Source organism: Chiroxiphia lanceolata, chromosome 6, assembly GCF_009829145.1.
Source record: "Chiroxiphia lanceolata isolate bChiLan1 chromosome 6, bChiLan1.pri, whole genome shotgun sequence".
NCBI classification, from domain to species: Eukaryota; Metazoa; Chordata; class Aves; order Passeriformes; family Pipridae; genus Chiroxiphia; species Chiroxiphia lanceolata.
In genome coordinates, this window is record NC_045642.1 from 29,416,595 (window position 1) to 29,430,742 (window position 14,148).

General features: G+C 37.4%; 1 protein-coding gene across 5 annotated transcripts in view; it reads left to right on the forward strand.

Annotated features, from left to right (window-relative positions):
• MAP3K9 (mitogen-activated protein kinase kinase kinase 9) overlaps positions 1-14,148 on the forward strand; it is a 132,968-nt gene that overhangs the window by 18,963 nt on the left and 99,857 nt on the right. For all 5 annotated transcript variants that reach the window (XR_004357477.1, XM_032689892.1, XM_032689890.1 and 2 more), the window contains exon 3: positions 8,600-8,780. Coding sequence is in view for 4 of the 5 variants with exons in the window: in XM_032689892.1 (XP_032545783.1) it covers positions 8,600-8,780 (181 nt within the window). In the remaining variant the exon portion in view is untranslated. The remainder of the gene's footprint in view (positions 1-8,599; positions 8,781-14,148) is intronic.

The window sequence follows — 14,148 nt, forward strand, 5'->3', positions numbered from 1 at the left end:
TGCCAAGTTTACCGATTAGCATCACGCACAGGTAAATGACTTGGTGTGAACTGTGAGCTGGCCCATGCAAGAGACTGTCTTGGATTTTTTGTAATTTTTTTCGTGTTCCTTATACAACACACACACTGTCTGGATTGGGAAATGGAGCATGAAGTTGCTGATACTGCTCTTGTCGTGAAATGCAAGGGGCAATGGGCATGTTGATGGTTAACTATTGTGGTATTGCAAGGTATTCCTGCTTTCCTTGGTATTCTCTTGTTACCAACTGTTGCCTTTTAAGACAGGAACTTCTTTATTTTCTTGGTGTTCTGTGTGCTAAATAAATTGGGAATACAACACCAGAGTAGTTGAAAAAGCTGAAGCCAGCTTTTGGTACGCCGAGCTGCTCATACTACTTTGTGCAGTAGACAGGGACCCCTTTCCTCTACCTTCATATATTAAAAAGGGGCTATTTTGCTGTGGAAGATCACACTGTAGTAGTTCCTCCCTGAATGTTGTTCTGCTTCTGAAGTGATGAGTCAGCTTTTAGCACAAAAGCAAAGCAAAGGAGTATTCTGTTCAGCACTACACTATGCAGATTAACCTAATCCTTTTGTTAGGCTCAGAAACCAGGAAAAGGCAATTATATTACCATGTCTTGCTGCCTTGACACTTAATTTTGACAGTTGAGAAGCCATTTTTTACCAGGACTTTGATGTTACTGGCAACTGGATCAGCACGGGTTAAAGTGTTTATTTTGCCGTACTTGCTCTTTCCCACTGCTTTGGCTTACTGGACACTAAGAACACTGCCCTAACTGCCCAAAAGTATAGCCAAAAACTAAAATAACCTTCCAAAAGAATTAAACAGAAATCTGACAGTGTTACTGCCTTCCAGGGGAAGTTTGTGGAAGAAGGTTATAATACGTTTTCTGGCTCTGCTGGTGTAATGTGTGTGAGCAGACCTAATGTGAGAATTAAAACAGCAGCTGTAAATTTGGTTGCCAAAATTTTTTTATTAATTTCACTAGTAACAAATTTCCTTTGGTGGAATAAATCTACCACTTTAAACTATCTTTTTATGCATACTGGAGGTAGTATGGTACTGGATTAAAAATTGGTGTATGACTGAGGTTTTGTGAAATTAACATCTTGAAACCTAAGTAAAGCTTTATTATGTTTCTTTTAGTGATTGGATTGAAAGATGCAGTGCAGATGATTTATCTGCTTATGTAGGATAGAGGAGTGCATTTAGAAGGAGAATGGATGAAAATTAGAGAAAAGGGGTAAAAAGGTGTATATTTTGTCAGAAGGAAAGAAATTCAGACTGTTTGTGCTTCTAGCATAATTGGGAAGATGAAAAACATGTAATACAAATCAGTTGGGTTAAGCAGAGTGAAAAATATATCAACAGTGCAGTTATTTGCATTGGAATGCTGTAATAAAGTTGAGAAGATTGCCAAAACAAAATTTGCTCAGCAGTTTTAAAATTCTTACTGCAATGGCTGAGAAGCAGGAATGATACTGACATATTGGATGTGGCTTATACAGTCCTCTTACAGTTTATTAAAATATAGGTACAAGTAGATCAATCTATACAGCTCTATACCCCTCAAAGATTATACAGCTTTATACCCCAATCTTTACCGTGTCTTGGTGTATTTGTTTATCTGCTCTTATGTCTTTCTGGTAGATGCATGAGTAATGAAAACACAGCTGTGTAATATCTGGAAATGAGGTCCTCCTTTGTAGTAGGGATTTGGTGTTTGACAGTGATGTTGACCATTGACTTTTAACTGATTCAATGATTATTAAGGTGAGCAATGCAAGATGAAACGATTTGTGACCTCAAGCTGCCTTGATGGGCAAAGGGACAGTTTTACTTAAGATTGATTTCACAGTAGTACCAGTTTGACTTACATTAGCTGTCTGCCAATAGAACAATATATTTCTGACAATTTTAAAGAAATTCAGAACACTAGGTAATCTTGCAACTATAAGTAAATTTGTCTCTCTTAACATCTGGTGCGTAGGGGAACTTCTGTAATTGAATAGCTTGCTTACACCAGACCACAGAGGTTCATATGGTTTGAGTGGGCACTTAGCACAGATGTTCTAGTCAAGCAAGGCTCCTGTAGAGAGTAATTCAGAGCACGTATATTAGACTTATGCTTGGAATCCCCTTCTGTCGAGGCTTTGTCTTTTCTCTGTCTGTGTTTGGAGTCTAGGAAGGTTGCCTTCTGAGATCCTGTGAGTTTGTTTCATCTAAGCCAGTTTTCATTGTAATGATCCGTAGCAATGGAGGAGGGGGAAGGGGAAGAAATTCACCTTTTGAACATGTGAGGTTGTGGCTTCTGTTTCATGCATGCAAGACAGAATTTCATCTCTATAGAAATGTTTATTACTTGCTTCCAGGGCAGCCGTTCTGTAGTTTTATCTGATAATTTATGGCAGAGTTGTAACTTGGCCAGCATTTAATCCGTAAATTTTTTTTTAACTTCAGTCTGTATTCCTTCAGAATTCATTTGATCCTCTGTTTTGCCTACTTAGAACTAACCTCTGGTTTTGGTACAGTAAAGGATGTCCACACTAACAAAATTTTAAAGCTGCAAGTTTCAGTGTTTTCACTGTGGTGATTGCTCCTTCTGAAAGGCATCTCTCTTTATAGTACCTTGTGATGATGAGACAGAACTGAAGAATCCAGCATGAGGGCTGAAGGATATGGTAGCATTTTAAAAATCTTAATCAAGCTGCTTTTTGTATTGCTTTGAATCAGGTGTTTTTTATCTTTCTAGTAAAGCATAATAATTTGGAATAGGGTGGAACAGGAGGAAGAGCTGACTCAGTGTCAGATACCATTGTGTTGGTCGTACATCGGTCGATCTGTTTCTGTGGTGTCTGTTTTTGGTACAAATCCTTGTTTAAACAGCAAAAGCACCTGAGTTGGCCCTGGTTCCAGAAAAAACCCCCCATTCTTCTTGATGCTACTGATATACAACAGTTATTCATGAAACTGATAATCATACGTATCCTTTGGGATCTGTTTCCACTAGGATATGTGTACTTCTACAGGCTTGATGGCTTTCAGTAAGACTGACATTGGATTCTGTGAAAATAGCCTATCAGCTTTTAATGCACATACAGAATGATACTTAAACTGTGGAAGGTAAACTGGCTTCACCTGACCTCAAGAAGATGGTTTCCATCACTTCCAACTCTGCTAGAAAAGCTGCTACATCAAATCACAAACAAGCATAAGAGGGGTTTAGGTGCATCATCTGTTTTTTTCTTCCCTGCCCTAAGAAATCATTTTTATATGGTGCCACCAGTGACTGAGTTAACACCCCATGACTCTTTGTGCAGATTGAGACTGGAATGAGAAACTCAAGTTGTATCAGGAAAGTCTCTAATGATACTTCTGTTTCAGCATCTGGTGTTACCTACTAACCAAAGAGCATTAAACCTGATGAAAGATCTGGTTGATGGCCAACATTAGTGATCTGCAGACTGTACTGAAGATGCTCTTTGTAAACTTTATCAGTCTGCTTTGGCTCTGGCCTCTTAACTATTGCTTCAATATTCAAAACAAGTAAATGGAACCATATGTTAAGTCACTGGACTTCTTGTGGAAATTATACTCTTCCACGTTACTGTGATTCAGAAAGGATAAATGCCAGGACTTGTTGACTAAGGATGATTTTCTGGTAATATGGATCTTGATTGCTGAGTTCACTCATGGCAACAAGGACAAATTAAAGAACACAATTAAGAAAGGCTGTTTAATATCTGGGATGGTCTTGCAGGCCTGGGTGGTGCAGTTACTACTGTGAGCACGATGGTAATTGTTCATGAAGTATCAAAGTTACAATCACAGAGTATCCTAAATCTTCAGAGAATAGACTACAAACTGCTACCTATAGCTCTGAACTACTCAGAGATGACTAAAGATGTTGTGAAGTTAGTGATGAGAGCAAGCCATGCAATGCTGCCTTTCCTCTTTGTTACTGCAACTTGTTTTGTCCGGAGCAGAAGCCAAAGCATCACATAGATGGAAACCTGTGCTAAAAGTACTGAAAATACAATGGTAACAAGTTTTCTCATCTCTAGCAATACTTTATTTACTTACTGTAATGTCAGACAGTATGACTAAGGACTGCACCAGACTGAGTCTTGTCAAATCTTTGAATTCTGCCTTGTACTGTTTTCCTGGTTAGTCTGTCTCATCAGTATGTGTTGGCTTATTGCCTTTGGTTGCCTAACCCCTTTGTTTGTATGGTGCCTACTTCTTTCTCTGTACTTCAGGAAATTTTTTCATAAGAGTCTGGTGGGAAAATATACTCTTATAGGGCATCAAAGATGTTCTCGAAAAATAGAGGACATTTTCATTTCAAAGAACCTCAACAGACATTTTCATTTCAAAGAAAAAAGACTAGTCTTCATCATAACCTAGATAAGAGGAGGCCCAGTGTTTAATTTCTGCTTGTGTATCTTTCAATTCAGACCTTTCTTGTCTCAATTGACTATTGTCTTTTAGCACTTACAGTATGCCTGGCTCTCAAGAAGTAAAATAGTGGGTTTGAATCATTACCAGTAATGATTCTTGAGAGTCCTTGTGGTAATAAAATTCTTAGTATATTCTTAATGGTTGAAATTACACACCTAAATCATATGTACCTGCATCTGGATGACCACCTGATCCAGGGAAAGTCTTGTTAGGAGTACTAAGGCAAATTTGTTCTTAGTTCTTCCATGTTGGGACACGTGGAGATGTGGAAGAGGTGTCTTGCTGGACAGAATTCCTGTGAGCAGTAGTTAATTTCTCATTGTCAAATGCTTATTTTCCAGAGGACAATTTTCAAGTCCTTCAGGAATATATGAAAACATATGTGAGCGCTTCTGGATTATTACTCCTGTAAGGTCACATGTTCATGGTACACTTCACCTAAAGTTGCTGGCAATTTTTAATGCTAGTTTAAGCCACCATGCTTTGCTTCGCACTTGCAGTTTGCAAAAAGCGTGGTATTGGTGATTTGCTATATTAAGTTGTTTTGCTTTAGTAGTTGGGTGCTCAAAGCTGTCGAATGTGCTTGTAATACCTGATTTACTTCACCAGTCCCCTTTGCACACTGCTGGTTGGCTCCTCACCATGCTACTTAAGATCAGCTTTTAGTCCACGCTACAGAGGAAAAAGAGGAGCAGCAGTACATAGCAGACTTTCCTCTACAACTTGGCTGGCTCTGTGCATGCATTCAGGAAGAGATTTCTTGCATGGGCCCTGCTGGAACAGGGAAAAACCGATCCACCCCTAACAAGCTGACACACATTCTGCATGTTCCTGCTGATTAGGATCTCATTCTTCTCCAGTTCCTTGAAAACTAGGCCCAGTGTTTTTGCTGCCAAACAATTTCTTTCTTTAAGGCTGGCAATGTGAAAGATTTTCTGTTAAATTTTCTATCTATTTTAAACTTATGTATCACATGCAGATCTTTAAAATCAGCAGCCAAGAATGAGGAGATTTACTGCCTTGGTAGATTAGCTGAGTTTCAGAGTAAGTGCTCTGTATTTGTGTCTGAACTTGTTAGGCCAGATGTTAATCATCTGGCCACTGTAGCTCAGTCCTGAGTGATCAAATCTATATAAAGATGGAAAGGTATGTTTGTAAATGTAGGAAGTATGTTGCTTGTTTGTGTTTCATGTTTCGTGTTTGTTTTGTGATAGACTAACATGAGTGCAGAAGAAGTAGTGCTTGAGGACTTGCACTCAAGAGTATTAAACAAGATGCAGTAACTGGTCGTAGATAAAACACAGAAGTAAATGAGACCGTGTTGATTAGCATAAGTAAAGTGCATTTGCTGTGTCCTAGCAACCTGCCTTGTGTTCTCCATAAAAGAGATTTTTAAAGAGGAAATTGATAGAAATTAATATTTCATCTATTTACAAATTCTCCATTGAAATTCAAGCAAATGCAAAGGGGAGAATCAATGTTTTTAGTTTGAAAATCTGACAGGTACTAGTGAGCCCATTGATACTGAATAATATGATAATGATAAGGAGAACTGAAGCAAATGCTGGAAAGAGATACCATTCTTAAAATTAATTTTTAAAATTCTGGATTATGAGATTATTATCCCAAGCAGTTATTACAAAGAAATAGGAGAGGAGACAAGGATGTAACTAAACAATCAAGGACTTGCAATAAATCCAGCTTTCATTGTCCTTCTCTGTGGTCTTTCGTCATGGTAGTTTTCTTAATATCCTGCATCTGACAATAGAACAAGTTTTGGATACAAAAGATCTATATAAGTACTAATTATTTTGTTAGAACTTAGTGCAAATCAAGGTAATTAAATTTAAATAACCTCCTACTTGGAAGGTATGTACAAACCAGCTGTGGTACATGGTGCTCTGTCCTGCTATTGAGCTCATTCAGACAGAATATGATGTACCTTGTGAAAAATAAATTTGGTTGTTCCTCATTGTGCTTATGGAGGGAAGCAAAAAAAAACAAAAACAAACAACAAAACCCAAACCCATGCTTTCTTGTTTCAGAGTTTTACTTTGCCTTTACAACATCACTGTATATCTCTGTATTACTGCATTTAAATTTAAAATTAGATTTTGTTATTCTGACAGCTCTTTAGGCAAAATGGGTATGTGCTAGAAGAAGAAATAATATGTATGTTCTAGTCAGCTTTTCACTTTGTAATCAATGAATGACTTGTAGGCAATTTCTCTTAGTAGTTCTTCATCTGCTAGAAAGAAGGAAAAATGTTAGCCTTATTAGAAGAAGAGGCTCAAAGGAAGCCGCCTTCTGTTCCTTGGTTTTTTGTGGTGGTTCTATTCTACATTGAAGTGTTGCTCTAAAAATGCATATGCTTTTGCCCAAATGAAGAGAATAACAACTCTAGGCCTCAGTCTCGTCTTTCTTCTGCAATTAGGAAAACGGAGCATTCAGTCATGTTAGAAAGGAATTTTGCAAAAGAAGCAAGACCCAAGAGCTTAACCATAGGTCTAATTTATCCACAACTTGAATAATCACAACAATCTTTGAAGTAGTATTTTGTCAATTCTGAAACCATGTAGAAAGAGTAACTGATTTTTTAAAATTTTCAAAGAACAGACAATTTGTTTAACTTTAGTAAAAGTAAGTGCAGTATTTTAACGTTTAGATGTGTGCTACTTATTATGCAGAAGGGTCCAAATAACACTTCAGGCTTTTATTTCATGGGAATTCCCACTGATTATTGTGGGGAAGTATGAGATTGAATGCAAGATTCCTCTTCCTTCCCTTTCCTACATCCCCTTCCCCCACCCCCCAAAAAAAAGCTGTGTTAGCTTGAAACTGATACTTGAGTCTTTTCATGGACTGATAAAAGTAGTCCTGAAGATGATTTTTATATGTTGAGTAATTTTTGAAGCAGTTTTGCTTTTTGTAGGTTTTGTTATGATCCATGTTTATTTGGTTGTGGGTTGTTGTAAGGTTTCTTTTGTTTATTTTTTGGGGGGTTGTTTTTTAATTCATGCATACAAAGAAAAGGAAAAAAACACCCTCATGTGTTCTAAGAACCTGAGTGTGTAATGACATTAAAACAGAGTAGCAGCATGATGACGGTATATTACTGGCTTGATGATCTTTGCTGTGAGGTCTTTGGACTAATAGTAATACAAATATTTTTACTTTGTGGTCTTTGACAAAGTAGCTGAAAATTCTTTCACAGACGTATAGTGGCATTAGTTATGGAAGTTTAGTGCCCTCTTATAATCTGTTGCTTGATGTTACATTGCTGGCACAACCTGTGTGGTCACTTTACAGTAAGATAAATAGGATAATGAGATGCTGCTAAAGCAGAGTGGATACTTCTGGCCTCTAGTTTACACTCATTTCCCAGTGGTGGGACAGTACAACTTGCTGGCTAAAAACACATTCTGGAGTTCTGCCTCAAGGTGTTTTTGAAGTTCTTGGGTTTAGACTCTTTGCCACTGAAACTAGATAGAAACTTTGGCAGCTTAACCAAAAAGTAGCTTAATAATGATGGGAGAGGGAATCTGTGGTGGTGTATATGAAGTTTGGAATTGGCCGTGTTACTACCAATCATAAATATATTTTTTTCAATTGTGACTTTAAAAAAAAAATTATGCATAGAGCTTCCACTCCTAATACATTTAAATGTAGGGCATATCCAGCCTGTGTGTGTATCTGGATTTAAAAAAAAAGTCCTCTAAGCAGTTCAAGAAAAAGATGCTATTACTGGCTTGCTGAGAGAGGATTAATTAGGAAATGTCTTCCCTTATCTGGATTTCTAGAAGTTACAGTGGTTCACTTCCTCTTAGCAGAGAATTATTATACAGAACACTAGGCACTTTATTAAATAATTATGTTATTATGTATTTGTTCTCTGGGTCTTGTACTTATGTTAAAGTTGAAGTTATTTGCCAGACAGCTATTCAGTTGTCAGATGAAGGGATCAGCTTGAAATAACTTGTAATGGAGTATGATATGTTTGAATAACAAAAAGCTAGGGAGAATCTTGAAATTTGGAAGATCTCCAGGAGAATCTTTTTTGCATAAATACTAGCTTTACTCTGCATACCTTTTATTCCCCCCCTTCCCTTTTCTCCAGTACTGATACTCGAAAAGGTGGAAAATGGAGATCTGAGCAACAAGATGTTGAAGATCACGGATTTCGGCTTGGCCAGGGAATGGCATAAAACTACCAAAATGAGCGCAGCTGGAACATATGCCTGGATGGCTCCTGAGGTCATCCGCTCCTCCATGTTCTCCAAAGGCAGCGATGTTTGGAGGTATTGATTTGGCATTAAGCGATTGGATACTAAAGAGTAACTAGACCTGCCAGGAAACCTCTTTTATGTTTAAGACTGAGTAATGGTGAACCAAATATTAAAATTCAGGTCTTAAGAAAACTTTATCCATCAGCTTTCCATCTGTTAGACTTATCTCAGACTTACTGTTACTGTAGAAAGTGGTGGATCAGCTACTGCATGCCTCTAAATTTTTGTTGTTCTATAAATTTGCATTCAGATAATTTTGGGACTCATAATCAAATCCCTTCTGCTTTATCTAAACTAAACTTTTTGTACTTATTTGGCTGTTGTCTGACATAATCAAAGGCCATAATACCATTTGAGAAGTACTTTACTCTTTTACCAATAGTAAGATAATTTTATGTTTTGGTAGTAATCTGTCACTGATGCACTCTACTTAATTGAATTCCCCATGCAGTTTCAATCCAAATGTGATGTTTTTCGCTTTCATTATTCTTATTAATGATTTCCACCCTTCTAGTCTTTCATAGGGTAATAAGTCTCTTCTCTAGGTCTGCCTGAGTACATAATCCATAAGTAGTAACTTACATGTATATATTGTCTTTTCCATTCATGCACTGGGATTTTTGTGAATGAATTAATTTAGTGGGAAGGAGTGTGACAGTCAACCCACAGACTTCCAGAAGCTGAGTTTGAATACTGCCATTAAGTGAATTAGTAAATAAAGAATTCAGTAAATAGCTCTAGGACAGTGACTTTTCTGGATGCTGGATGACTTAGAATTAGTACTTAACATCTGAAACAGATTAATTAGCTAGAATTTTGTTTTTCTTGTGGAGAAAGATGTGTTGAAATGTCAGGGTGACTTCAGAGCAGTACGGTTCTGTTGCTGGCCAGTAATGCTCTCGCACAAGTGAGTGCATACTGTGAAATCAGTCAGGATAAAGAATATCCCAGCTGGCAGAATTGCCTGGCTGTTATGGCAGAGATTTGGTGTGGGGATTTTCAGTTTCCTTATCCAGATTTGCTGAATAGATATTGCTTTGTGATAAGTCTGTGAATTTAGATTTTACACACTAATAGTGTGGGTAAAATTCTGACTCTGTAATGAAATGTGGTAGCCTCTGTAGTTAATCTAAGACAAATTGAGCAAGAACCAGGCTTTTATTCTGAGTGAAGTCTGAGAGAAGTGAAAATCTCAGGACTGTGAACCTTTCTGTGTACATGATGACAGTTCTGGTTTGTACACAACTTGTCGAGCTCCAACCTCAACTTGCTCTTCCCTGAAACTATGCCAGGAATGGCCTTTAAGGGTAACCTGAGGGAAAGGGAGAAGGCAAAGGGGAAACTGTTTTGCTGTAATTGTAATTGTAATCCAGGCATGCTGTGAACAGATCAGTAGATGTTCTATACCAGTATGACTTTATTTTAAAAAAGGTAAGACTTAATTGGTTGGTTGATGATTTTTGTGAAGGTAGCACAAGTGCCTCTTTATCTGTGCAAAAGTACCAGTTTGGTCATTGACTTACAAACTGTGAATCACTTCAGGACTTAAGGATTGTACATAACTTAAATGATTTGGTCATTTTTAGGAATACTTTATTTTTACTTTTAAGATTCCTTCATTGCTTTCTCTTGTTATAGTTACCAGTCTTGCCTTGAAAACAAGTTGAGTTCCTCACAGTATTCTCCCCTAAACAGAGTGTCATCACCATTAAGAGAACTTATATACTATCTCTGAAGAAGCCTTTTCTCCTGGGTGGCTAAAACCTCTATTAGTAGTTAAATAAACTGAAAAGAACATGATGTTTGAGGTGTGTATGCAGAGGACAAATACTTTCCAGAGCAGTCACTACTAGTGTGTCAATGATGATAAGCACTAGATTTTACAAAAGCAGTCATGGACTTGTATGATAAATTCTGTCCCCACCCAAGGATGGAACCAGAAATTCTTAACAGGATGAACTCTCTTATCCTATTAGACTTGCCCTTCCTCTTGTCCAGTTCAACCTCTTGGTTAATCATTGGAGTCACTGGGAGATTTTTTACCTGGCAACCTTACTGTTGATCTGTGCAGCATCAACAGAATTGGCTGTCTCTGTCTCTCTAACATTCACAAACCCTTTTATTTCAACACCTTTTCTTTAAAGCTTGTTAGAATAATACTGCTGGCTGAATTGTTGCCCAGCCATTGAAAAAGGATCTTGTTCTGCTTGGGTTGTCACTGCAAAAACAGGTGAAGAAGATGCTGAAGAAGATGCTTGCTAGGACTGCAATTTCCTGAGTCAGTCTTATCATAACTAACTGCTTCATCCTTTCAAAACATGTATCAAGCTCCATTTAAAAAATCCAAACTGTTTTTTATGTCCCATTGTAAAGAGTGAGGAATGGCCCCACACACTGGTATCTGTCACCAGGGTCTGGGCCACTGTAAAGCCTGTTAATATTACCAGTACCTAGTAAAACTTGCTAGTGAAAACTTGTTACTGTGAATTTTGCTCTTCTGTACCTGCAAGCTTTAGATATATAGTAGAAACTTTGTGCTTATATTGCGCAGAGGACAAAGAAGCCACAGTTTTATTTAAATAAGTCAGTTCCTGTAAATCTATTTATGTGTTTAGATTTGCTTTGGATTTGCAGGGGTGAAGTTGAAGCCTGGATATTGCATCTTATCCAGTACTATACAGCAAGCTAATTTTAGTAGGCATATAAATCAAATTTCCCTGTAATTTGACTACTTAAATGTGCAGCAAACAAGAAATACACTTAATTTTTTACTTGTGCTGCTTAAAAGACAGTCGTTGTCAGTATGATTGGTATGTGGAATATAAAGGCACCATACAACCTTCATCTGAGTTCCTTGTGTTCCTTAAGTTAGATGCTTTTAAGATATATCTACTCTGCCACCAGTGAAATAATTGGGAATTTAATTGTCATTTGGAAATGGAATACCAGCACTAGCTAAAACCATCAGATTAGCAGATCAGGAAGTTTGAGGTATTTAGTGCTGTGTGTAGAAACTTCAGTCATTAGAATGTTTTGTTTTAATCAAGTGTTGGTCAAGTACTTCCATCTACAACTGACTGATGGTAGGCTTTTGTAATTCCCTGTGTGTAATGAAGCACTGGCAAGACTTCAGTACCTGGCAAGTAAGTGCTGACTAGCAGTGTTAGTAGAAGCTCACCCAGGAGAAGCATAATGACTGATGTGAAATGGGTAGAAAATGTCAGCTCTGGAACTGCAAGTTCGATAACATGCAAAATGTTAACTGCTACTAGCCATTAAAATGTAATGAGGTTTATGGAGTGGTCTCTTAACAAAAGTAATGTTCTAGTTTCTGTTGGAACTGGGGTCTCCTTGCTGGGCTGATAATTCCTTGTGTTGAAACCTAGGGAAAGTATTGAACCTAGGGATATGGAGAAGAGAAATCAATGGTACAAATGCCATGGAACAATATCAGTGAGAAGAAATTACTGATTTTTTTTTTAAGTTCGCAGACTAACAAGGGAGGTGGCAAAATCACATGTGAAATCCTGCAGACCTCCAGCCTCCTTCACCCTGAAAATCCAGTGTGTAGGATTGAACCTGATGTTAAATGGCTTAAGGGATTACTGGATCACTGAAAGATGGTTAATTATTCACACAAGTGTCAGTTGACTTGGATGCATGGTCTGTATCACATGGTTCATTTTGTAATTAAAGTCCAAAAATTACTACTGAGTGCTGGAAAAATAAATGAGCTTGATCAGTTTTTCGTTCTCCCTGCTGAGAATGAGTAGATGCCCTTGTTTCTTTCTTCCTATGCCTTTTTTTTTGCATAAGTTTTCTGACTCTGGCTTCTTCCTTTGTACTTCCCAATTTTCTGCTTGAGTAATGGAAAACACTCTGTTCAGCACCTCTCTTGCTGTTTAATCACTTGGGATTACTGTTGTTCAAGTGCCACAAAGCAGTATTCCCCTAGTTCTATGGAAGCAGTATTCTCAGCAATATACTTGTAAGTATGTGAGGAAGAGGTGGCATCCAGTTTTATCAGAAGCAAAATGACCTTTCCTGCAATAAGCACATACAGTGTCACATTAGAAGAAACATCAGTCTGTCTATTCCTTTGTTCTCTAAAATTGACTCTGTGGAAGAAGTGCTTTGAGCACATCAGTAGTGCTTTATCCAATACTAGTGGTAAAGTAATAATACAGCTGTTTGTTAGTTTTTACTACCTTTTGCTACCAAGAGTCATATCCAAACTGAAGAGTAACATGAATGATCAATTAGATTTAGACAGTCCGAATATGCATTCAGTCCAGTATTCATTTTCTTCGAGTGTTTATTAATCCTAGAAGGACAAAAAAGAAAATGGGAACTCCTTAACTCTAGTTAGTTTTTTATAAATAAGGCTCTTGAGGCAGTAAGAAGTAATAAATTACAATATCAAGAATATGAATTACATAGAAAAAAATGCAAAATATTGTATAGGTGAAAAAATATACTTTGCTGAATAAAGTGAACTAGCTGTGTTAGCAGCAAAGGTAGAATCATTAGTGACTAAAGTCCTATATCTAAATAGGAAGAGTACTGTTAAGGATGTTCAACTAAAGTGGCAGCAGTCACAGTGAATGTTAAATACTTGGGGGGGGGTTAGATTGCAAAAATACGGGTTGTGATAATGTACTCCCAAGTGGATAGGGCAACTGTTGCTTTGAAACAAGAAAAGCTTAATCTTTTAGCTTCAGAAGTAACTGTTTCATGGAGCAGCTATTTAAGGAGCTTGCAGGAGGAACAGCAGTTTTTCATTTGGTCTTCAAGTGTGCTTATGAAGCCTTCAAGATTGTACAGTATGACATGGTCCAAATTATGTATACTTAGATTCGATATCTTTCCAAGAGCAATGAGGAAAAATTAGTCCATTAAAGCAGTGTTTAATCTCAAGGAGATTAATGACAACATTGGGAATTTTATGTGAAAACAATGAAAGGAGAACACAGAACATGGATACCTTTTAAGGACACTTATTAAATCTCTGAGTGAATGTATAGGAAAGGCTTTAAAAAAATGAAGAATACAGTGTAGAAGAGAGTTCTGAAAGACATGCTTCTAAAAGTTGAATCTGTATCCGGTGAGGAAAATTAGGCATGGGCTTAAGCTCTGGCAAGTTGAACATAAAACACTTAAGAAGATAAAAGGGTTTTGGGGAGAGTCTTAAAGCATAGAACCAAATCAGTTGCTTTCAAATGCAGTACAGGTGAGAACCCTGCAGGAGAGCATACAGCCCAGAGGTGACCAAGATCTAAGAAGGCAAAGAAGATGAGGCTGTAACAGAAAAAAACCTTAGTGACTTGTGTCTGCCAGAATGGAGCAAAGAGAGACTTTTTAAGCTGAAAATTTCTCTATT